The following is a 24,221-nucleotide window of genomic DNA, read 5'->3' as shown; positions in this document are numbered from 1 at the left end:
TTTGATGCTAATTCTCAGTGTGGACTGTCACTTACTCCCTTAAATCCCTCTGCTATGGAGACAAACTAATCATTTTATTCATTTAGTGGCTAAAGAAATTATTCAATAATTAGAGTGTTTATAATAGTGATTTTTTTAAGCGTACAGGTACTGCCTTTTCTCCCTGGGTAAAATTCACTTTACACAAAGGGACACCACAAGTTCTAACCCACTTAAGTCTTATTTTAAAGTGATGCACAAAAATGTGCTGGTTCTCTGCAGAGAAGTGAATTTCACTCCCTATGATCACTAAGGGTATGTCTACACTACAAAGTTAGTTTGAACTAACGGACGTTAGTTCGAACTAACTTTCATAGGCGCTACACCAGCGCTCCATTAGTTCGAACTAGGTAATCCTCATTCCATGAGGATTAAGCCTCGTTCGAACTAGCTAGTTCGAATTAAGGGGTGTGTAGCCCCTTAATTCGAACTAGTGGGAGGCTAGCTCTCCCCAGCTTGCCCTGGTGGCCACTCTGGCCAACACCAGGGAAACTCATCTGCCCCCCTCCCGGCCCCGGACCCCTTAAAGGGGCACGGGCTGGCTATGGTGCCCGTGCCAGGTGCAAGCCTGCCAGCACCCAGCCAGCAGACCCTGCACCTGGCACGGCTCGAGCCAGCCACCCAATGCCCCCCAGCCCTCCCCCTCTTCCCTGGACCAGGCTGGCGGCTCCTGGGAGCTTGCCCGGGACCGCAAGAGGGGGGGCACCCGCCTGGTCTAGTGCGGACATCGTGGATCTCGTCCGCGACCTCCGCACTAGGCACAGGAAAGTGGCCATTTAGGGCAGGAGAACTGCCAGCCTGGCCACCCAGGAGCAGGTGTGCATGAAAATCAAGGTGGTCCACTGAGACCCCCGACCCTGAGCCCTGAGCTTACAATGGCCGTACTGGGTCAGACCAAAGGTCCATCTAGCCCAGTAGCCTGTCTGCTGACAGCGGCCAACCCTAGGGACCCTGGAGGGGATGGACCGAAGACAGTGACCAAGCCATTTGTCTCATGCCATCCCTCTCCAGCCTTCCACAAACTTTGGGCAGGGACACCACTCCTACCCCCTGGCTAATACCACTCCATGGACCCAACCTCCATCACTTTATCTCACTTCTCTTTAAACTCTGTTCTAGTTGTAGCCTTCACAGCCTCCTGCAGCAAGGAGTTCCACAGGTTGACTCTTTGCTTTGTGAAGAACAACTTTCTGTTATTAGTTTGAAGCCTGCTACCCATTCCTTTCCTTTGGTGTCCTCTAGTCCTTCTTTATGGGAACTAATGAAGAACTTTTCTGTATGCACCGTCTCCACCCAAATCCTGCTTTTAGAGACCTGTATCCTGTCCCCCCCCCCCCGTCTCCTCTTTTCTAAGCTGAAAAGTCCCAGTCTCTTTAGCCTCTCTTCATATGGGACCTGTTCCCAACCCCTGATCATTTTAGTTGCCCTCCTCTCTCCCAGCCTCTCTCTTCCCCTCTCCCACCTCCTTTTCCCAGTCTCCCCCAGTTTTGTTCAATAAAGACAGATTCCATTTTGGAAGACACGTTATCTTTATTTTGTACATCAAGAAGAGGGGCTAGGGAAGGGTAAGTGGAAGGAGGTGAGGGAGGAATGGGGCACGAGCCCCCGATGGGGAGGACTGGGCTGGCTCTGCGGGCTTCTGGGGGTGGAAGCTCTCCTGCAGCCCCCCAATTGTCCCCCCCTCCCCAGATGGCAGCCTGCGGCAAGTGCAGCCGGGCTGATGGCCGAGTGCTGTGATGTGCCCAGTGTGGGCACTCAGGGCACTCCAAGCCAGGACTGCTTTGCAAGCGGGGCACCCCTGAGAACTGTCTGTCCGGGGTGGGGGTCGGGACCCTTTAAGCACAGCCCTCGGCTAGCCTGAGACAGCATCTCCACGCTCTAAGTCCTCCTCTGATGCCCTGCCGGCACTGCTTCCGGCCATCCTTAACCCCGCTTCAGGGTCCACTTAATGTGGACGCGCTAGTTCGAATTAGCGAAACGCTAATTCGAACTAGTTTTTATTCTAGATGCGTTAGTTCGAATTAGCGCTGTAGTGTAGACGTACCCTAACAGATTCCATTCCTACTGATGCCCAGGCATTTGCCTCGATGATGTCACATTAACCCAGCAACCATGAGCCCAAAGGAACAATTCCTTCCCATAGCTCCCCCTGAATCAGTATAGATACACACTGCTTTGTTTTCTGGGCTGTGCCCAATGGCTCATCTTAGCCCTACATGGATGTCTTTCCTCAGCTGTAAATGATAATAGTTATGTACCTTACAGGCATGAAGTGAAGATTAATGCCTTTATATAGAAAGGTTGTAGAGACAGGTAAAATCTTTTAATAGCTTTGTCTACACTACATGTTCTGCCAGAAGAGGCAATGCAAATGAAGCATGGATTAGCATTATCTCGCACTTCATTTGCATAATCTCTTCTGATCCATTTTTGCACAAGGGTTTTTTGCGCAAAAACAAGCAATGTGGACATTTCCTTTTTGCGCAACCCCCCCTTTTTGTGCAAGATCCTTATGCCTCCATGCTAATCCGTGCTTCATTTGCATTGCCTGTTCCGGCAAAACGTGTAGTGTAGATATAGCCTAGGATGTGACTGTTGTTGTCTGTGGTGGGGTGCACAAACTTCACAGGAAAGGAAAGGGTTAAGTCCAGATAACCTTACCCTACCACATCTGCACAGCATGCTTGGGTTGGATAAGAACATAAGAATGGCCATACTCAATGAGACCAAAGGTCCATCCAGCCCAGTATTCTGTCTGCCGACAGTGGCCATTGCCAGGTGCCCTAGAGGGAGTGAACCAAACAGGTAACGATCAAGCCATCTCTCTCCTGCCATCCATCTCCATCCTCTGACAAACAGAGGCTAGGGACACCATTCCTTACCCGTCCTGGCTAATAGCCATTGATAGACTTAACCTCCATGAATTTATCTAGTTCTCTTTTAAACCCAGTTATAGTCCTGGCCTTCACAACCTCCTCAGGCAAGAAGTTCCACAGGTTGACTGTGTGCTGTGTGAAGAAGAACTTCCTTTTATTTGTTTTAAACCAGCTGCCCATTAATTTCATTTGGTGGTCCCTAGTTCTTATATTATGGGAACAAATAAATAGCTTTTCCTTATTCACTTTCTCCATACCACTCATGATTTTATAGACCTCTATCATACATCCCCCCTTAGTCTCCTCTTTTCCAAGCTGAAAAGTCCTAATCTCTTTAATCTCTCCTCATATGGAATCTGTTCTAAACCCCTAATCATTTTAGTTGCCCTTAAAGAAGCTTAAAAGAGATCAGACTAGCTCAGTAGAAATGGAGGATAATAGATGTGTATTCTGCTAGCAGTTTTAGGGAGTGCTGTAGGGACGTTCAGCTGTCAGGGGTCTCTGACTCTGTAACTCCTTTGACCTATTGGGCAAAGGGATTCTGGATGCTCAGAAAGTCTAAGATTTTCTTTTGATTTATATTGTTTAATGCTTTTAGTTTGCCAGTGGAGAGAAAGGGACTGGTAGAAAGTAATTCAGGAAAGTTGTAATGCAGCACCTTTTGGGTTCTGACTTTAGCTGCCTTCCTCAGAGCCATGGTAAAAATGGTTGGCTGGGTTTTCCCACCTACACAATGGGTTGCAGAGAGCTGCTGTGAGCCTATTCTGTCAGGGGAGAATCTGGGTGGGCAAAAAGGCTTCTGAAATTGAGGAGGCCAGGAAACTTCTTGACTGAACCTATAACTATCATTTGCCTGGACTGCTTTGCGTGGAGCAAGGCCCTATGTAACCTGGTTGAAGGTGGCATGTCACTGAACCTCTAGAGCTAGTGTCCTGACTGTGAGTGCCAAATGAGTGACTGCAGCCAGTCCCACTGTGACCAGATAGAAGGGGGTTTTCTGCTGGTGAATTGCCTGCTGCACTGTCAAATGTGATATTGCAAACACCAAGTAAAAAATCACAAATCAGCTCTTCAAAAATCATGAGATTTTCTCTTTAATTAGATCCTTGTTTTGCCTCCTTTTTCTGAGTCTTTATGATGCAGTGGGGTCCTCAAACATGAGAACTAGAAATGTATTTTCATTTTTTAATGAAAGTTGAGATTCTCAAGTAATCCCATGCCTCCAAGAGCTGGAGCTTTCAGGAAAATACCAAATATTACAAGACTTGTAACAAAATATCAAGCGCTAGTAACACTGTATGTGTGTAAATTCACACGATGACATTTACTTTAAAAACACTGTAAGGAAGTCAAGATAAAATGGTTTGATTTTATCTTTTGTATTTTCCCATAAGAACTGTCTTTCCTAAAGCAGACATACCAGCACAGTGGATTAAAACAAAATAAATACACCTGCATTTTCGGTTGTTCAGAGTTTATTAGGGCACATCTATACTTACTGCAAGAACAACACTCTGGAGATTAATCTTCTAGCATTCTATTTAGCGCGTCTAGTATAAACCCGTAAATTTAACGCGGAAGATAGTCCCTGCCGATATCTGGTACTCCTTCTTTTGTGAGGAGTAAGGGAAGCTGATGGGAGGGTTTGCCACCAAGCCATCAAGGCTTGGCTTAAGGTAAGCCGACTTCAGCTACACAAAATGTGTAACTGGAATTGCATAACAAGCCGACCTTCCTGGTCTAGTATAGACCAGGCCATAGAAATAAATTGCACCCATTGTAAAAGTCAAATAAATACAGAATGTAGCTTTGGAAGCTGACTCAACTTCTTACATCTTATAATGAAATAAAAGTTTCCACTGTATAACAGATATGATTTTAAAGCTTCATGTAATAATAATAATTATTATTTTTTAAAAAACCAAAACAACACACCAGTGAATGGAAAAATCTGAGAATTAAATGTCTTTTGAGACAACAAAGTGGAATTTAGCCAGTAACAAAGATAGGTTTTGCAGCTCTTTTCATTATACTTTGCATCCAGAATTTTTCACTTATTATCTACTTATTCATTCACATTTTTAATAAATTGGTCCTAATGTCTTATGTCTTTGCTTCTCCGTTCATTTTTGTTACAAATATGTCTTGTAGTAATTACTAATGAACTTTCTAGTACTAAAGCTTATCCTGTTAATTTTTAGTTTCCACAAATAAAAAAAAAAAAAAAGCGCATGTGAAAATAAACCATCAACTGTTTTTTAAAAAGTTCCCATAGGAGTTCTGTGCATCTACTTGACAAAGTCATGGGGAATTTGCTGGAAAATAATGACCTCTTTTTAGTGGAAAGAGATGAGAAATAAATCCCTAGAGCTCACATTGTTCCTGCTGCTGCTGCCCACTGATATTAGAGCACAGCTTAAAATATCTGAGCGACTGGCTCTCTATAATGGCATTAATAAACTTGTCCACCTCAATTTCATTAAATACCATGTGATTTGTTCAGGATTTAGTTGAGATATAGACAATGTCCAGGCTTGTGCAAAAATTATGAGTAGTGAAACCTGCCTTCTGTATACATGAATCAGAGGCTATGTCTACACTACACTGATGTATCAGAAAAAGGTACACAAATATCACCCGGCAATTTGCGTACCTTTTTCCAATAGTTTTTTCAGACGAGGCTTTTCTGAAATTTGGCTGGTCTACACTGGGCCAAATTTTGGAAAAGCCTCCTCTTTTGGAAGAGCCCTTCTTTCTCATGTGAGGAGAAAGACAGGGCTTCCAAAAAAGTGTGTCTTCTCTTCTGCAAAAAAAAAAAAAAAAAAAAAAGCGGAAGATCAGATGCGTTCCCTGGATGTGGCGGAGTTTTTCTGGGATACGCCCTGTGTTAGTGGGGCTGCAGAACCTCCGCCTGGAGTGCGTCTGCCACTACGTCCCAGACAACAAAAGCCTTCGGGCCCAGTAAATAACTGGGGAAGGTGGGAGGGCCTGGGCCCACCTCTGGTATCCCGGAAAAACTCTGTAGCGTAGACATAGTCATAGGGTGATGTGTGTAAGACCTTGTTCAATCATGTAGAAATAGTTGTAATTTCCCTGCTCTCTGTTAGGGACTAAATGTTATATTAGAATAGGAGCACATGTTTTTCCAACCTGCTCCTACTTCACCTATCTATCTAGATTTCTGTAATGGCTCATCACTTTTGTAGGTGAACCCTATATATATTTAAGAAAACATCAAGAATCTAAGTTTATCTCTGTCCCATGTGCTCCTCCCTGTTATGGAGTAAGAAGGGGAGAAGTTCATATTTAGGCCCTTAAAAATTTCAGTCATAGGATTTTAAAATCGTAAATTTCATGATTTCATCTATTTAAATCTGAAATTTCATGGTGCTGTGATTGTAGGAGTCCTGACTCAAAAAGGAGTTGTGAAGATGGAGTAGGATTGTGAAGTTATTGTATTGGGGTTGCAGAATGTTATCTTTACTTCTGCACTGTTGTTGGTGGCAGCTGGAGAGCAGTGGCTCTGTGTTTGCTGGCTGGGAGCCCACCTCCGAAAGAGTCACAGCCAGCAGCAGCACAGAAGTAAGGGTGGGCCCTCAGCAGCCACCACTCTCTGAGGGCAGCAGTAAGGATGGCATGGTATGGTATTGCCACCCTTGCCTCTGTACTGCTTCTAGTGGGGTGTTGCCTTCAGAGCTGGGCGCCAAGTCAACAGTCACTGCTCTCTGGGCCCTGGTCTACACTAGGACTCTATTTTGAAATAGCCCCCCAAGGTCAAATTTGTAAGTGGAGTGCCCACACTACCGAGCCTGTTATTTAAAAAATAACAGGATATGGAATTTGAAATCTGTACTCCTCCTTTTCATCAGGAGTAATGCTATTTCCAAAATAGTTATTCAAAATAACAGTAGTGTGGAAGCTCCGGTGCCACTATTTTGAAATAACTACTCCCTAGAGTAATCTGAACTAATTACTCCCCAGTGCTTCCTGGGGCTCTAAGTCTGAGGTAGCATGCCCACATTAATGGTGCCAGCCTTGGACTAATTTCGAGGCTTCCCCATAGTGTGGACAAACTAGTTTGAATTTTTCAGGAGTTTGTTACCAAGCAGAAGGAAGCCCCCTTCTGGAGGTCCATTCTTCCCGCCACCATTACTCCGCCCTCCCGGGTGACTTCACGTACGCCCCGTGTTAGGGGGGCCACAGAACCGCTGCCTGGACAGTGTCTGCCAATATGCCCCAGACGACTAAGGCTTTTGGGGCCAGTAAATAACTGGGGAAAGTAGGGGGGCTCGGGCCCACCCTCACTCTGAGCCCTGACCCAGGGCCCTAAGGACTGGGAATGGGTTCCCAGGTCTGGCTGGTGGGGTTGAGACCCGTAACGCACCAACCCACGGGCTGATCCAAAAGCCGCACCCCGGGTTGCTTCCTACCTTCCTCCTCGCCTCACAGTCACTCTTCCCTGCTCCGCCATGCAACCTCCTCTGCTTGCTAGTCCTGCATCTGACCTGGGGAGGGCCGTGCTGCCGCCTTTGGCCCCTCCTCCTTGCAGCTCTCTGGTGCATGCGCCTGCGCCCACCTCCCCGCCAGTTGCGGGGCAAGTGCGACCAAGCCAGGGTCGAACCGCCGCCCCTGTTTCTTCCCCAACTGCCGGGACTGGCACGGCTAGCAGGCGAGGTGCCAGTCTGCGCCCATCCCCATCCCTGGCAGCCCTGGAGCATACGCGACAGAGCAGGGGCTAGGACAGTGCGGCCGCTTCTCCCCGGAATGCCGAACACGGTGTGGCTGGCGTGCAGGGCGCCCGGGCGTTCCCGTCACAAGTTATTAAGTTGAATTTAATAAATTTGAAATACTTTCCTAGTGTAGACATGGCCTGGCTGTCCAGCTTTGAAGGTAGTGCAGAAACCAGGGTGGCAGTACTGCGACATCTCTCCCCTCCCCCCCATAAGCATGTGACCACTCTGTGACTCCCTTTTGGTTCAGCACCCCCAATTTGAGAATTCTGGTCTCCCCAGTGAAATCTGTATATTTTAGGATAAAGGCACACAAAAGACCAAATATCTCAGGGGGAGACCAGATTTCACTGTCCGTGACATGTTTTTCATGGCTGTGAATTTAATAAGACTCTATTTATAGAAAGTTAATGTTACAACAGGCTGAAAATTCTTTCTACAGATGACGATTGCCTTAGATGGCTTACCTATACCAGATATGCAGTGCATCTTTCCATATATACAGAAGGTAGGGTTGTCAACTTTCCAATTACTTAAAAACAGACACTATAGCTTTCACCACTGCTCGCTTGTTCCCCCTGACCCATTTGCTCCTCCCCTTTTCCCCTGGATTCTCCTGCCAGCTGCAAAAGCAGGTAGGAGTTGACCCTGGCTGAGAAAGAATTGGCATGGGTCAATGGCCTGGGACCTAGGTTCTCCACACCCTGGGCCAGGCTGACAGTGGCATTTGCAGGCAGTGATCATGAGGGGATGGGGCGTTATAAGGCTGTCTATCTGGGTGAGCTTGGCTTGGCTAGGAGAAATGGCCAGACTCATCAATAACATGCATGACCCAAGCTTTAATAGCATTGCTCCTTCACCCTCCTGGACTGTCCCAGGCCAAGCCCCCATGTGAGTTGCACAGGGAGGGAGGATGAAGCAGGAGCTGTTGTTGCAAAGTCACCACTCCCATTTGTAGCTCTGGTGCTGCTCACGAGAGTCTCAGAGCCCGTGGAATAGCTTTGGTGCTTCTAATTGTGCAAAGTAATTCTTAGGGCCATTGGAAGCTCTCCTGCCACACTATGCCCAGGCTTTTAATTTGCCACCCACCCAGTCCCAATCTCATGGAGATAGCTGCTGCTCATTCTTATCCAGAGGCTCTATTGTAAACTGGTCCCTCTCCCTACCAAGGTTGTAAAATTAGCACAGAATATGGAAAAGAGACCCTTGGAAGAAATTGAGGGAAGCTCTAAAGCTATCACATAAGGAAGGCTGGCTAGGGCAGGGGGAGAGGCTGAGAAGGGAAGGTACATTGAGGGTTCTGATGTGGAACTAATTAATTGTGCTGTGAAGTGAGGAAAATGTTGCACATCCAGTATTTTTTAGTTGGTATGAAAACAAAAATCACTAGTTAAAGGCCAATGTATAGGATCTGCTATTTACTGCAGCCCACCAATGACAAAGGTTCAGATCTTTACAGGCATTTAGGCATCTCACTCCCATTGAGATTTGAGGATCTGGGCCATAATGTCGGCTTCCAGGCGATGTTTTATCTCGTGTTCTCAGTTCTGGGGCAGCAGTAAACTGGGTGCACGGGGCTCTGTGCCATACTTCTGTTTCAGTGGGCATGGTGGTGCTGACATCTATAGGCAAAGGCCATATGCTTGTGTTTCGAAGTCTTGGGGAAGGACTGCTGTATTGACTATGCAAACAGACTGTTCTTAGGCTCCTTTGCTCCTGCAGCACTGCCCTCTTTGGCTTCCAAAGCCTCCCTATTTTCATGTCTATCAGCTGTTTTAGGGTATACGGCTTCCAGGCGATGTTTTATCTGTAACCTGGAACTCCTCCATGTTCTGTGCAAATGGAATCCTGTTGTTCTGTCAGATGGATCTTCCCTATGAAGTTCTTCACAGGTGGGCAGGCTAGAGCCCCTGTGATGTTCCACCAGACCCGTAGGTGTTTTTTTTTAGAAATGAAGAAATGTCTCCAGTGAGACCAGAAAGATAATGAAACAGCACTTGGATTTACAACTCAGATGGTCACTATCCTAGAGTAACTCAAGATACAGCAGGACAGGACATATGGATACATTTGCTATTTCACATACCCTGAACCTTCTTGCACTACCCATCCACCCCAACAGCTCCTTCAATGCTGGAGGAACATTCCTCACCCACTTTCCCTCCTTTGCATTCATAGGCGAGAGATGGGGAAACACTTCCCCCTACCTCCTAGAGCTAGCAATTGTTGGGGGTGTGGGTCACTGATTCTGCCACTGGATTATCCCTTTCCCCCAAAACTAATGGAAAACCATAGTCATACAGCTTGACTAGTCCACCCATCTCCTCTTTGTCCTGAACTGAGGGAGATTTGGGGGAGCAGAGAGGTTGGGGTGAGGAGCAGAGGCAGAATGGAAATGTGGGGCTGGCTGGGAGGTGAAGCATGGGGAATCAAACATTTCTAGAACTGGAAGGGACCTTGAGAGGTCATTTAGGGTACATCTACCTAGCAGTGTTATTTTGGAATAACTGACATTATTTTGAAATAACATAGTCCGTGTCTATACTACAAACAGTTATTTTGACATAATGTCAAAATAATGTTGAGCTGGAGGACTTCTTACTCCAACTCCTGTAATCCTCATTTTATGAGGATAAGAGAAGATGGAGGAAGAGTGCTCTTTCTCAGACTTCCAGCTGTGTAGACAGTGCCAAAAGCCAAAATAAGCTATTTTGACTTAAGCTATGTAATTGACATAGCTCAAGTTGGGTAGCTTATTTTGGCGTTAGTCTTGCTGAGTAGACGTGCCCTTAGTCCAGCTCCCTGCCTTCAAAACAGGCCTAAGTATTAGCTACAACAGGGGTCGGCAACCTACGACACATGCCATAAGTGGCATGCAAGCTGATTTTCAGTGGCATGCACAGTGGGAGGTCAGTCCCTCCCTTTGTCCCCCACACAGCTGCTGGAGCCCTCCCTCTTGCCTGGCAGCAGGTTAGGCTGTGGTGGGAGGAGGCAATGCTGGGGTGAGACTCCTCCATGGTGCTCTGCTCAGTGCTGTGCACTGAGCTGGGCTGCCGCGGGGGAGGGGGACAGGGAGGTGACATACACGTCCAGGGGTGGGGCCGTGTACGTCACTGCCATGCCCCCTTCCCCTCCCTCCATGGCGCTTGGCTGAGTGTTGCACCGCTGAGCCGGGCCGCCGTGGGGGAGCAAGTGGTGCAAGCAGCCGTTTGGGCTCCTCCGCGGCAGCCCAGCTCAGTGCGCAGTACTCAGCTGAGCGCTACGGCGGAAGGGGAAGGGGGCGGGGAGAGACGGAGCAGAGAGAGAGGCAGGAGGAGGAGGAGAAGAGAAAGGGAGAGTGAGAGGCAGGAGGGTAGAAGAGAGAGAACAGAGAGAGAGTCAGAAGGGAGAGGAGAGTTGAGGGGGGGGGGAGGTAGTAGAAGGAGAAGAGACAGAGAGAGAGATGGAGCGAGAGACCGGAGGCTCAGGAGAGAAGACCAAGGTGGAGGAGAGACCTGAAAATCCCATCTTATGGGCTAGTTATCCACAGTGGGCTGGCGCTGGAGGGAAGAGTGGCCTTCACTCCTGGTCTGGGGGTGGAGTGGAGGCAGTGCCCTGCAGCAATGATCCAACCAATGCACTCCTGCAATAAAGGCAGGTTTCAGAGTAGTGGGTTTCAGTCCTGCCCCCCACCGCCACCCACTCTTGGAGCAGCTGGTCAGCCAACACCAGTTTCCCCAGAGATTGAGCAAGCTCTGGCATTAGGAAGGCAGGATAAGGGATTGGCCTGAAGGTAGGCAGGTGGGATGAGTTCTGCAGTGGCCTAGTGGTTTACGGGATGGAGCTGGCTCCCGCCTAAGGAAGGCAGGATAAGGGGACCCAGTGAAGGTAGGGAGGTGGGGTGGATTCTTGAGTGGATTAGGGGATAAGGCATTTGCCTAGGAAGGGCAGGGCTGAGGCCTTGAGCTCCGCCTGGGAGCAGCTGGACAGTCAACACAGGCTGAAGGGGCTGGGCCTCACAGCTAGCTCCCGGGCGGAGCGGGGGAGGCACTGCCCGGGGCAGGCGCTTCCCGTTTATACAAGTCATTACTCTGGCGCAGGGGAGGCCCCCTGCAGACGGGGCGCTCTGCAGTCAGTGTGTGTGAAAACCGAGCGCGTGTGCTTTTCGCTTGAAAACAGAGCCCAAGCGGGGCACTGGCGAGCCTGGGGTTAAGCCCGCCCATTTACTCCCAGCCTCGGCGGGCTTTTCCCTTTGATCGCTCTGCCGCTCGGGGAGGAGACGCCAGCTCGATACGCAAGGGAAACGTGCGTGTGATGCGAAGGGGGGTGCGCGCAGAGGGAGTGCAAAACATCCGCTCCAGCCTCAATCGGGCGCGGTCATCTCCCAGCCCCCTCCCCGGTTTAGGGACGAGCCGCGTCTCCTTTAAGAGGCTGTTCCCTGGGACCCGTATTGCTCCTCCTCCCCTTGCCGGCGGAGCGCACTGTGCAATTCGCCAGCGCCCCCTGCCCGAGCCTCCTTTGCCGCTCCGGGAACCTGCCCTGAGCTGCGAGGGGTCGGTGTGGGGGGGGGGCGCCTTGGCCGTGGCGAGCATGATCGCGGCGGCGGGGCGGGAGGCCCGGGGCTCGCGCTGCCGCTCGCCTCTGCTCATCGCGGGCTGAGGGAGAGAGACGCGCCCAAAGGCCCCGACGTTGGGGCGAAACATCTCCCCTCCCCCCCGCGCAACGCCATGTCCACCAAAGCGGAGCAGTGTAAGTAGCGGCGGCGGCTCCTTGCCCCCCCTCCGGGCAGCAACGGAGCAGCGAGGGCTGTGGGGCGGCTGGGTGCGCCACGGCCGCTGCACTGTCCATGGTCCTGGGACCTCATCCCAGGGCCGGCAGGCAGCAGCAGCAGCGGGCGGCGGAGGGTGAGCCCGTGGGATCGATGAAGCGACGCCTTGCAATTTATCCGCGGGGCTGGAGGAAGAGGGGGCACTGCCTGTCACGGCGTCCCGAGCTGTGTGGGGGGCTCCGGCTGTCTCCGCAGTGCGACTTATTTCACAAGGGTGCCCACTGGTGCTCTGCATGAGATAGAGCCCAGTGCAACGCGAAGGCTGTTCTGCCTGGCTTCAAGGCAAGGGGAAGGAGGCTAGAAGGGAAGCCAGGCCCTGGACCTAGTTCTGGTTACAGCCTAGGTTTAGATCTTTGATCAGGCTTCATTGCTGTAAATGGCAGCTGTGGGTTAAAGCTTCCCAGCCTTGGTTCAGTGCTGGTGTACATAACTTTCAGTGTCTGCCCTCTCCACAATGAAGCAGTGCACTTAGTGAATTTTCTATACTGTACAGGGACCTGTATTGATATTAAACCCTGTCGCCAAACACTCCACTCTGATTTGGTTGTTTTGAATAGTCGTTAAACGTTTCACCTCTTGCTTTGTGTGTTTACCAGTGAGGTAATATCTATAAGCTCCATTAAAGGGAAAGCAACATAATTACCTGTTGGGGGAATGGGAAGAGGAGGAAATGATTGATTAGCTTGGTTTGACTTATGTATTTAGTGATAAAATACAGAGCTGAACACTTCTTAATTACTAACTCTGATCACTAATGACCCAAACGAAGCTGACAGCTCCAGTGATTTGTATGAAGAAATGAGGTTTTAGCTTAGATCCCAGTGTCCGTATCAAAATGTTGCCCAACTAACTGGCACAAGAGCTTCAGGAGAGAGTCCAAAGATTGAACATGTGGTACCTTCATGGTCTTAGAAGTGGAGTACTCATGAAGAAGCTCATGGATGGAGCAGAAAAGCTGGCCTACTGTTCTTGCTCATGACAGTCATCTTCTGTGAATGGACAGGGGTTATCTTTCTCTTGCCTTGTCTCCTCTGTATTATTTCAACCTATTTTCCCTGTTGCTAACAAACACTGGAGGACCTTCATTGACTTATACCCCAGAGTTGCTGCTAGCAGCCACTGACATTTTAACCACCATGTTGTCTAGATCTACTCTGCCTACGAAGCGAGATGATGGTGATTCGAATGCAAGCAGCTGACCTCCATCAGCACTTCCGCAGTTGTTATTAATGTTAATAACTGGCATAGTTGCTAGTGTGATAACAAGACATTTTAAGAAAATTGCCACTGTAGACCAGTACTGAATCCTGTTTAACCTTTTCTTCTGTTGCACTCTCTTAATAGTGTGTTGCGACTGCTCTGTGATCAAGGGCTTAGAGTGCTTCTGGAATCATTGCATCTGACATTTCTGGATGTTGAAATTCACTTCCGTCTTTGGTCCACAGCTATTAATCTTCAGGTTATAGTTTAGTGATTAGGCCAAAGGAGCATTTTTTAAGAACTTTGGGGGGTTAATCTCTTAGGGTACGTCTACACTAGCCCCCTAGTTCGAACTAGGGGAGACTAATGAGTGTGACCGAAATTGCAAATGAAGCGTGGGATTTAAATATCCCACGCTTCATTAGCATGTTCACGGGCGGTCGCCATTTTGGAAACTGACTAGCCCGGACTGACTGCCCGTGTCTACACGCGGCAGAGAAGCGCGATTCCGAGATTAACTGTTTATTCGAACTAAGGGGTTTATCTTGGAATTGCGCTTCTCTGCCGCATGTAGATGCTGGCAGTCATTCCGGACTAGTCAGTTTCCAAAATGGCGACCGCCCGGGAACATGCAAATGAAGCGCGGGATTTAAATATCCCACGCTTCATTTGCAATTTCGGTCACTCTCATTAGCCTCCCTAGTTCGAACTAGGGGGCTAGTGTAGACGTACCCTTAGTTACAGTAACTGACATTTTTGTCTTTTAAATATTGTGTGGATGGCCTAGATGCATCCTTTAAGGAGGATGCATTTTTATAAATCAAGAAACGATATCCCTAGCCTCTGTTTGTCTGCGCTGCGAATGGGTGGCAGGGGATGGATCACTTGATAGTTACCTGTTCTGTACATTCACTCTGGCACATTTGGCATTGGCCACTGTCAGAAGACAGGATGCTGGTCTGGATGGACATTTGGTCAGACCCAATATGGCCATTCTTATGTTCTTAAAAATTAAAGAGAAGATTCTGATACTCCCTCTCTGAATAGTGCTATGTTCTGCTTTTGCCCATTGTACTACTCTTTTCTCTGTTTCTCCCACATTTTTTGAACCTTCTCCTCCCCCTTTTCATACTACTCTATATTTCACTTCTGATTTATATATATATATATATATATATATATATATATATATATATATATATACACACTGGATTTTTGTACTTTGAGCTTCTTCTTTCACTCACTTTTCTGACTGCTATTTACTCTCTCTTCCACTAGTGCAGCTCTGGAGCCCTTATGCTGGCACTGCCTTCTCCCTGTTTCTTTTAGTTTTATGGACTCAGCCCCCTTTTTACAGTTTTGATGTGTACCTTGGTTATAAATGGAGATTCATTTATGGATCCAGATCACGGAATTTTCCTCTGTTCTGTTCCTGTGGTTGACTTTCTCCACCTCATGATGCTTTAGGTTGGAGATCCAGAAAATGGATAGTTCCTGTGCCATTCCTGACCCACTGAACTTATGTTTTATAATATGTTTATCAAGGCTCCTCCTAGCTGAGCTTTATGGTATCATTAAGTGTGTTTATTTGCACTTTGCATAATTCCAATTCTCTTTCACCTGCACTTTTTGACAAATGGTGATGATTTTCCAACAAGAACTAAATAGGCTTATATGCCACTGCCAAGCTACCCCACAAGCCTCAACTGATGCTGCCACTACTACGGTCCTGCTTGACTGACAGGCAAGAACCAGATTGTCTAAGGTAGGCGTAACAAGCCATGATGACTCCAGATTTTTGCCATGGAATATTAGAAAACACTAAAGTGAAAGAATACATTGAAGAGCAAAAATTCCAATCCTAAATTGTTGGTGGTGTGGAACCATGCAGGAATGAATAACCAAACAGCAATTTGTCCCCTAGTGGTACCAGGTCATCCTAACAAATGGTATAATGGTGACAGCTAGTCACAGGAGGTCATCTCTTACGCTACTCTTCTTTAGCCCCTATGTGCATCTCACCTTGAGCATATTCTGAAAAGTAAAATCAGTGATACTCAGCATTAGGCCTAACACCACAGCACTCCAGTGGAGCTGAACTTTTGCCCAGAATAGCATCTACTGACAGGAAAAAACCTGGAGACCACCAATTAATTACCCTTTCCTCTCCAGTAACAAAAATTGGCATCTAATTGTGGTAAGTAATGTTCTAGGAATGCTTACTACCTTTCATTTTCCTGCGAGAATTTTGAAACAATCAAGGAGATCATCTTCAAAGAATGCAACATAGACTTTACACTTGACTTGCTTTTCCTCAAAGAGGAAATTGGGAGTTTAGATACACATGCAGTATGGAGATAGACATTGAATTTAGCAGATATGTATGTCAATATTTTAAAAAATGGATAGCTAAAGCTAGGCTTCTAAATCCATGTGTAGGCCCATCAGTAAAAATGGCCTGATTTTCTAATGTACTGATCACATGCACTTCCTATTAAAGATAATAGGATTTGTGGGTGTTCAGGACTTTTCAAAGTCAGTTATTTATAATCCAATGCCTGCATTGGCTTTAGGAGCCTATCTTTAGGTGCCAAGGTTTGGAGTTTTTTGTAGTGCTTTCATTAAAAAAATAATTTGGTAACCTAGGACATGACGTAGTTGAATTTCTCTGAGAGGTGTGGTCTGGTAGCAAAGTGATTCATTTTACAAACAACATTATTATTGTGCTATTGCATTATGAATGTTCTTTTATTTTGACTGATTTCATTTGGGCACTAATCCTCTTAGTAGAAATAAACAAGTTTCCTACTTTCCACAAATCTCAGTAAGGCTCCAAGACAAAATTGGGTGTTTAAATGCACATGCACTGCCAACATGCTTTGCCCTTTCTTGAGAGGAAGTAGCTGTAGAGATGAAGGAGGCTCTTTAAAATACAGCTTGACTAATATCTTTGGCATTGGTTTTCCTATTCCAGTTATGGACATCTGACTGCGTAGCATGGCACCTGCAATGAACTGTAAATCCATCTGTGAGTTGTTCTTTGGTTAAGAACTCTGATTTGTGATCTGATTATTTTACAGATCTACTAGGCTTCATATCCTTTACACTGGGGAGTGTGTCATCACAAACAACATGTAAATAGGAAAGGCTCTCTCTTAAGCTAATCCCTATATTTATGTGACCCTCATTACCATAGAATCTGAGCATCTATAGAAAGGATGTTCTGTTCTGTATAGTTTAGTTGTCTAACAAGATTTTGGAACAGGGATCTGAATACTTACATATTTGTAAAGGGCCAGTTACGCCTATAAGGTTGTATCAATAAACAGTAATAATATACATACATAGGGGCTGTGTCTACACTGGGCCACTTATTCCGGAAAATCAGCCGCTTTTCCAGAATAAGCTGCGAGCTGTCTACACTGGCCCTTGAATTTCCGGAAAAGCAACAATGCTCTACTGTACAAAATCAGCCGCTATTCCGGAAAAACTATTCTGCTCCCGCTCGGGCATAAGTCCTTATTCCGGAACACTGTTGCAGAAAAGGGCCAGTGTAGACAGCCCAGTAGTCTTTTCCGGAAAAAAGCCCCGATCGTGAAAATGGCGATCGGGGCTCTTTTCCGGAAAAGCGCATCTACATTGGCCACAGATGCTTTTCCAGAAAAGGGGCTTTTCCGGAAAAGCAGCCTGCCAATGTAGACGCTCCTTTTCCGGAATAACTGAAAACGGAATAGTATTCCGTTTTAAGCATTTCCGGAAATTCATGCCAGTGTAGACACAGCCAGGGAGAATACATGCTATCCTTGAAGAGCTTTATCTATTTAAATGAGATCCTATTTTGCTCACAAGTGGAGAACGCAGATGCACCAGCTCTAACCAGAAGGTTACAGATATTGTGGTGGAGGTAAAGAAATCCTTCCTTATCATGCATAATCACTGAATAAAACTTAACGGCTACGTCTACACTGGCCCCTTTTCCGGAAGGGGCATGTAAATTTCACGAGTCGTCGTAGGGAAATCCGCGGGGGATATTTAAATCCCCCGCGGATTTCCCTACGACGACTCGTGAAATTTACATGCCCCTTCCGGAAAAGGGGCCAGTGTAGACGTAGCCAACATGCTTATGCTGTAGTCATTCAGAACTCAGAACATGATTTTTGCTACCGGAGTCCTTAGCCTTTTATTTTTTGGTCACACCCATTGTTTTGATTGCACTGAATGGATAGTTGAGGACAATATATGACTAGAATGATAAAAAAAGCCAGTAATACCCAGTTGAATGCAGAAATATAGCTTGTTTATACAAATATTTTCTTGTGCAAAGATACAAACATGAAAAAATGCACACTGGAAAAAAGAAGCCTTTGAAGGGACTTTTTAAAAAAATATGAATTTTATCCATAAAATAAGACATACAACCTCAACCTAAGCTCCCTTTTTGGCATACACTCTTTTGTGCAGGTATCCTGTGGAAAAAATAAAATATTAAATTAAAAATAGTATCATTTTTAATGAGTATCATAATGCATACATCCCAGAGGCTGAATTCAGGTTGCATAGGCAACCTTAATTCTGATATTTCCCAACTTTTGAGTGCTTGACTTCACAACTTGAGTATTTTTACTATAGTTTTTATATTTAATAAACATATAAAATAGTTTACTGTGGGAGTTGATCAAAGCAAAATATATGCAGTAAATGTGTTCAAGAGTAAATGTTGTCATGGATGGCCTCGTTCCTAAATTATTTTATTTAGTTATAGGGTAGGATTTTCAACAATGCTAGAACTGACCCAATTCTGCTTTCGCTGAAGTCAATGGGATTTTTAACACTGACTTCAAAAGGAGCAGTCAGGTAGGGGTGTAAGTGACTAGTCAACTAGTCGACTATCCTAAAATCAAATGCTTATTGGATAGTCAACTCGATGAGTTGCTTCCCCCCACTTGCTGCCTCTTATCAGCGTTGTTGAGATGTATTCCCATTTCTGTATTTTGTCATCATATGACAATGGGAAATGAGAACAGATAGAGACGCTTTCAGCTAATACTGATTAGAATAAGGAAAATACTATTCCCTCTAAAGTTACATTTCCCCCCTGCACTTCCCTGTAGAGAAGCTTCTCTGAACCATCCCTGACTCCACCTCACCCTGACTAGGCTACCGGCTATAGATTTCAATAAACAATACACATAGTCTTACATAGTTGATTCACAAGATAGCCTAGAGAAAACTACTGAATCTCTCTTTGCCTCAGGTTATCCATCCATAAATTGACCATAGTAATACTTATTCATTTCACATGGGTATTGTGTGACTTACTAAATGAATAATTATTGTTGTCCCTTTTTTATCTGAGTGGCTAGTGAAAATTTGGATCCCTGTAGATGTTCCAGTTGGGAGTAGAAATTGGTGGTAGTCAGGTATTTCTTGCATACAGTTTATTTTGTTTACAAACATGTGCAAAGTCCTGAGTCTCTGAGTTCAGAAAGAAACAGTTTCTTTTGCTCACAGCACCAAAAAACCTCTTTTCAGCCTGAGCCTCTGATCCAAAAATGTCTTACTAGGTTTCTTACTAGGTTAGCCATATGCCTTCAGTTGCTACTGCAGGCCCTCTCTCTCACTCAATCTGTTCTTGTCTGACCTTAGTTTCTGAATGATTTCTCTTCCCTTGCATCCACACATATACCCTAAACAATACTCAGACTGGAGCTCCTGAGATTCATGCAAATCTTTTGTCTTAGGTGAAGCTTATACTTATAGTTCACATCTACCAGGATCAAAGAGGTTTGAACTCAACTCATAACAAGATTTCACCCAGCTTATAACATTATAAATTAAGTTTGAGATCCATGAATCTCAGTAGATAGGCACTAAGGGTATGTCTACACTACCACCCTAGTTCGAACTAGGGTGGTAATGTAGGCAACCGGAGTTGCAAATGAAGCCCGGGATTTGAATTTCCCGGGCTTCATTTGCATAAAGCCGGGCGCCGCCATTTTTAAATGTCCGCTAGTGCGGACTCCGTGCTGCATGTAGCCACGAGGCACGGAGTCCACACTAGTGGACATTTAAAAATGGCGGCGCCCGGCTTTATGCAAAAGAAGCCCGGGAAATTCAAATCCCGGGCTTCATTTGCAACTCCGGTTGCCTACATTACCACCCTAGTTTGAACTAGGGTGGTAGTGTAGACATGCCCTAACTGTTTACTTGACAGAGTACAACTAAAACAGATTTAAAGATTCTATATAAAATATTTTCTTTTTCATCTCTCCTTCATTAGAGTATTCAGTTCCTTTAGCCACTATAAAGATAGGAAAGATTTGTCTCTTAAAGTTTATTTCCTTGCATTAATTTTAACAATAGGGGTAGAAAACTGATGTGGTGACTTAACTGGAACTAAACTAAATAAAAATGTCTGTGTTTTTTTTTAATCTAGTTGCTTCCAAGATCCGCTACCTACAGGAATACCATAACCGTGTTCTTCACAATATTTATCCTGTGCCCTCTGGAACTGACATTGCAAACACTCTGAAATACTTTTCTCAGACTTTGTTGAGGTAAGTTTTAAATTATGCTCTTCAAGAGAAAAATGTAAGGGGATATTTATTGATTTCTTCTTGGTTAATGGATCTTATAGATCAACCAGAAGGAGTCAGATCTCAATTTAATACAAAATATGGTACAAATGAATCACAACAGTGACTGTTGCCCAATTTGCTCAATTGAGCTGACTGTGAGTGACTGACTCTAAAACAAAACCTGGTTTACTTGGCCCCACTATAGGTTAGCGCTTGAAGTAAAGAAGAGAGAAGGTTGCTATAAAATTTCACCAGTTTCTGACCGTGACCTCTCTGACAATCCAAAAGCTGTAGGGTCCTATTGAGATGAGCCTAAACAGCAGAACTAGAAGCAAAGCTGTCCCGTAGTTCAGTGGGCTTTCAAATCTTGATTTTGTTTCAGCCTGTTATAGCAATGGCCATAGGCACACATGACATTAATAGTTCAGAATTGCTCTGATCTAAGGATTTGGTTTAGTCCACTCTAGTTGCAATGCATAAATCAATAAGTATTAAGTATGATTACAGAATAGATTTTGACAGGTAATATTACCTGTCAACTTGTTAAAGAGAGCTATCCGATAGGTGTGCAACTTCATTGGGAACATTACTTGTATTCCAGTTCTCCCACAATATAATGGATTCGTTGACCCAAATTTTCTAATTGCCCTTTCGATATCTTTTGATATTGCAGATGTATTTTTGTACATTTTTTGGCATAATATTTCATATGCAGACAGTTGTGAGTTTAAGTTGCATTTGTATGTATAACTATCTGATTTTCACCTGTGAAAATACATACACTTGTAAAATTGCACTGTTTCAGAGGCTACTTTGGAAGTGTGGCCATTAATATTTTTTGGAGATAAGAAGTGTTCTCTCTTGCTTGAAAAAATGTTAAGCAAGTATTAAAACTTAATACAAAAATAATTGAGAGTCCACATTCAGAGATCATGGAATTCAGAAACAATTCAGATTTTGTTTCTATGTTCAAGGGAGAAATACATATGTAGAAATACACATTACCCTCAGAATCCCTTCTTGACTGCAAACTGTCAAGAGTTGTGTTTATACTTCATATTCCTAGATTTCATTAATAGAATCAGTAAGCCATCATGAAATTTTTAGCTTACTGAATATGTTAGTTGATTAACTCACTTATATTAACTTAAACGGCTCTTTTAGGTCCAGCAGACGGAATGTGATTCTATTAATATGTTACATTAATAGCCAAAAATCTTCAGAGGGATATTAAGAGTCGCTAAGAAATATGGTTCTTATTCCATGTCAGTATATTTTTAATTAGCTAATCAAACAATGAAAACATTTGAAAATCAGGTTTGAAACATTTGAAAAACAAGATTCTGTGTGCAGCAAAACAGCCTGTGCATAAGCTGAGTGGACCTACCAAGCTATTCAGCCATGCAAATTATTTTGGATTGTGAGCATGCACTCTCCCTCTCTCTCTCACCTCTCGTTAGTGACTTGTTCAAAGCTGTGCACTAAGATAATCCCATTTGGGTGGAACTCCATCAGTGTCAGCACCTTTGAAATTTGCAGCATAGACAAGGTGAATGCATTTTACCACAGTGTCACCTAACTCTGCTCAGAACAGTACATTGCACAATGTATTCTTGGTAAGAATTTTTTTATACCTTATGAGACTTCAAGTTGCTCCATTGAGTTAAGCAACTCATTTTATTGGCTATAAAAACAGAATTTAAATGTCTGCATAACTCCCTTTTACATGTGGTTGTTTTAAGCCTGCAGAATTGTTAATTCCATAGGAAGGGAGCAATTCCATTTAGCTTCTTTATTTCACACTAGAGGTTGGACTGAACCAAAACCTTAGTATTAATTACCCTGAATTTGATAAAGGTTGAGCTGGTGCTCACAGCGTGTGCTTAGATTTGCATATAATTTTATAGATGGTGTCTTTCTTTATAATGGGCAAATCAAAATGTTGGATCTGAACATCCCCAAAATTAGAGCGAGGGCATTAGAAATCCAGCTCTGCGTCTAGATCTGAATTTCATATAGGCTATTACCTTAAAATAGGCCAGATCAACCCCTCCCAATCCATACCTCCTGCAACTTTGGAGTGTTTAAAACCTGGTTCTGGACTTGGGTGCTGTGGTGTGAACTTACCACAACTTCATACACATGATGAAACCAGGACAGGGATAGACAAAACACCTTAACCTCCATTGAGCATGGCAAGAAGGAAACTCCAGTTAATTGTACATAGTTCCCCCTTCAGTAACCTTAAGTAGAATTATCCTAAATAAACATCTCAGGATGTTGGCTTGTTCAAGAGTTTCCCTGAGTGACTTGAATGCATTCCAAGTCTTCTTTCTGCCTCTCACATTAGGACCTTGTCCACACTCATTATTGCACAGCGGAGTACAAAATGCAGTCACATATTCACAATCTAGTTGTTAGTGTACTATGCCTTAGCAGGTGGAGCTTTTGCAGCCTGTTGTACCTTGGCAGGACAATTACTTTCCTGAGTTCTAAACACATTGACTTAGTTCTTCTGAGTGGGGGACTCCTCCTGTTTTGGGTCAAAGTTATATCTGGTGTAATGCCAATAGCTTCAGTTTAGTTGCAACCTTGGTCCTCTTGTTTATATACATTTGAATGTGTAACAGGCTCTGGGTGGGGGTGGGAAGAAGTGGCTATGGTTGAAAAAAGTGAGGAATTTACTTTTTATGGATAAACATCACATACAATCACCATACACAATGCATAACACATTGATTCATTTAGCTCCTCCTCAATTTTCTCTTTGGGCAGAAGCATTTCTTTACATTACAGCATGAATTTAAGTTTCATGCATTATTCATTTCCAGCCTTTCCTCCCTTACTTGAGGATTGACCTAGGACATAATAAATCTCTTACAGAACACCTGCCTCTGTCTTGTTGTCTTAGAAAAAACCTCATTCTGTGCATTTCTTAACAATAGACAAAATTCTTTTACTTAATTAACAGTTATTAATGCACAAGATATTTTTATTGCTTTCCCCTGTGTGGAGGTACCATTTCTGAAAGAAATACCTCTGAAAGCTAGTAATTTGGAGAATGGCCTCAGTTGCAGCAAGGCAGCCCAAGCTTTGGCCAATTGAGAGCTGTATTGGCAACTCATTTGCATATAGTGGATCAGATTCATCATGGAAGTGGCCTGCAGTTACTACAGGTCTCAGTGTACAGTGCTCCATTTTGAATAGAAACTACTGTGGCCAGATCTTAATCTGCAGCCTACTTAAAGTTCAGGAGAATCATTGGATCTGGAGTTTTGACTGGTTGCTTTATAGAGCTTTGGGTTAGCTGCAAATCCATATCCATGGAACCTTTGAGTTTTGGGGTGATAGGAACTGGGGCTTTGGCCGGAGCTCATTTCTAATACCTGAACTGAATCAAAGGCCTGTACGATCAAGATGGAGTATTGTATAATGGGATCTGCAGTTTTCATGGGTCCTGCCTTCATAATAAGGAGGAGGAAGACCCTGAGATAAATGTTAGCTATCACTGCCATACACTTTCCAAAACAAGGATTTATTAATGCTAGAAAGTTCCTCCTGAAAGTTTTGCTGTCAGGTGGTAGCGATTCTGGGGAGTGATATGTTGGCAAATGAAGGGGTTAGTGAGTAGACCCTGTTCAGAGCAAGGGGTTAAATGTAGTTTGATACCTACAACATCTTGAATCAGGAGCTGCAAAATGTAGCATATAAAAGTCAAGAAAATTAAAAAAGCAATCCAAAAAAGAGGAATCTGCACTCTGATAATTCACTTTTAAAATCCTAATAGAGCTTGGTTGGTTTATGGTTTCATAAAAACTATCAGACCAAACTTATTGTCACTTATCTTGGGATGGACAGTGGGTAGCAGAAACCAAAATAATTTACAGGCGTAATAAGAAATAAAACTATGCAGCAACTTTTATTAGGGTAGATTATATTATAACTGTATAACATCTGCATACTGGACAGATCAAGTATGCCTGACTGCAGC

The 24,221-nt window shown here is 44.6% G+C and overlaps 1 protein-coding gene across 13 annotated transcripts in view; it reads left to right on the top strand.

Annotated features, from left to right (window-relative positions):
* The first annotated feature begins 11,764 nt into the window (after positions 1 to 11,764).
* The window catches only part of UNC79 (unc-79 subunit of NALCN channel complex), a 170,733-nt gene continuing 158,276 nt past the window's right edge, over positions 11,765 to 24,221 (top strand). For 7 of the 13 annotated variants that reach the window (XM_014578879.3, XM_025189926.2, XM_025189924.2 and 4 more), the window contains exons 1-2: positions 15,001 to 16,680; positions 20,089 to 20,209. In XM_014578879.3, the coding sequence (XP_014434365.2) occupies positions 16,650 to 16,680; positions 20,089 to 20,209 (152 nt within the window). In that variant the 5' untranslated portion in view covers positions 15,001 to 16,649. Of the gene's footprint in view, positions 12,374 to 15,000; positions 16,681 to 20,088; positions 20,210 to 24,221 lie in introns of those variants that run through there. The other 6 variants (XM_075926674.1, XM_075926676.1, XM_075926675.1 and 3 more) reach the window with 6 other exon arrangements.

Source organism: Pelodiscus sinensis, chromosome 4 (genome assembly GCF_049634645.1).
Source record: "Pelodiscus sinensis isolate JC-2024 chromosome 4, ASM4963464v1, whole genome shotgun sequence".
Taxonomy (NCBI): domain Eukaryota; kingdom Metazoa; phylum Chordata; order Testudines; family Trionychidae; genus Pelodiscus; species Pelodiscus sinensis.
Note: the sequence above shows the minus strand (reverse complement) of the source record. Positions and strands in the feature narration are given on the sequence as shown.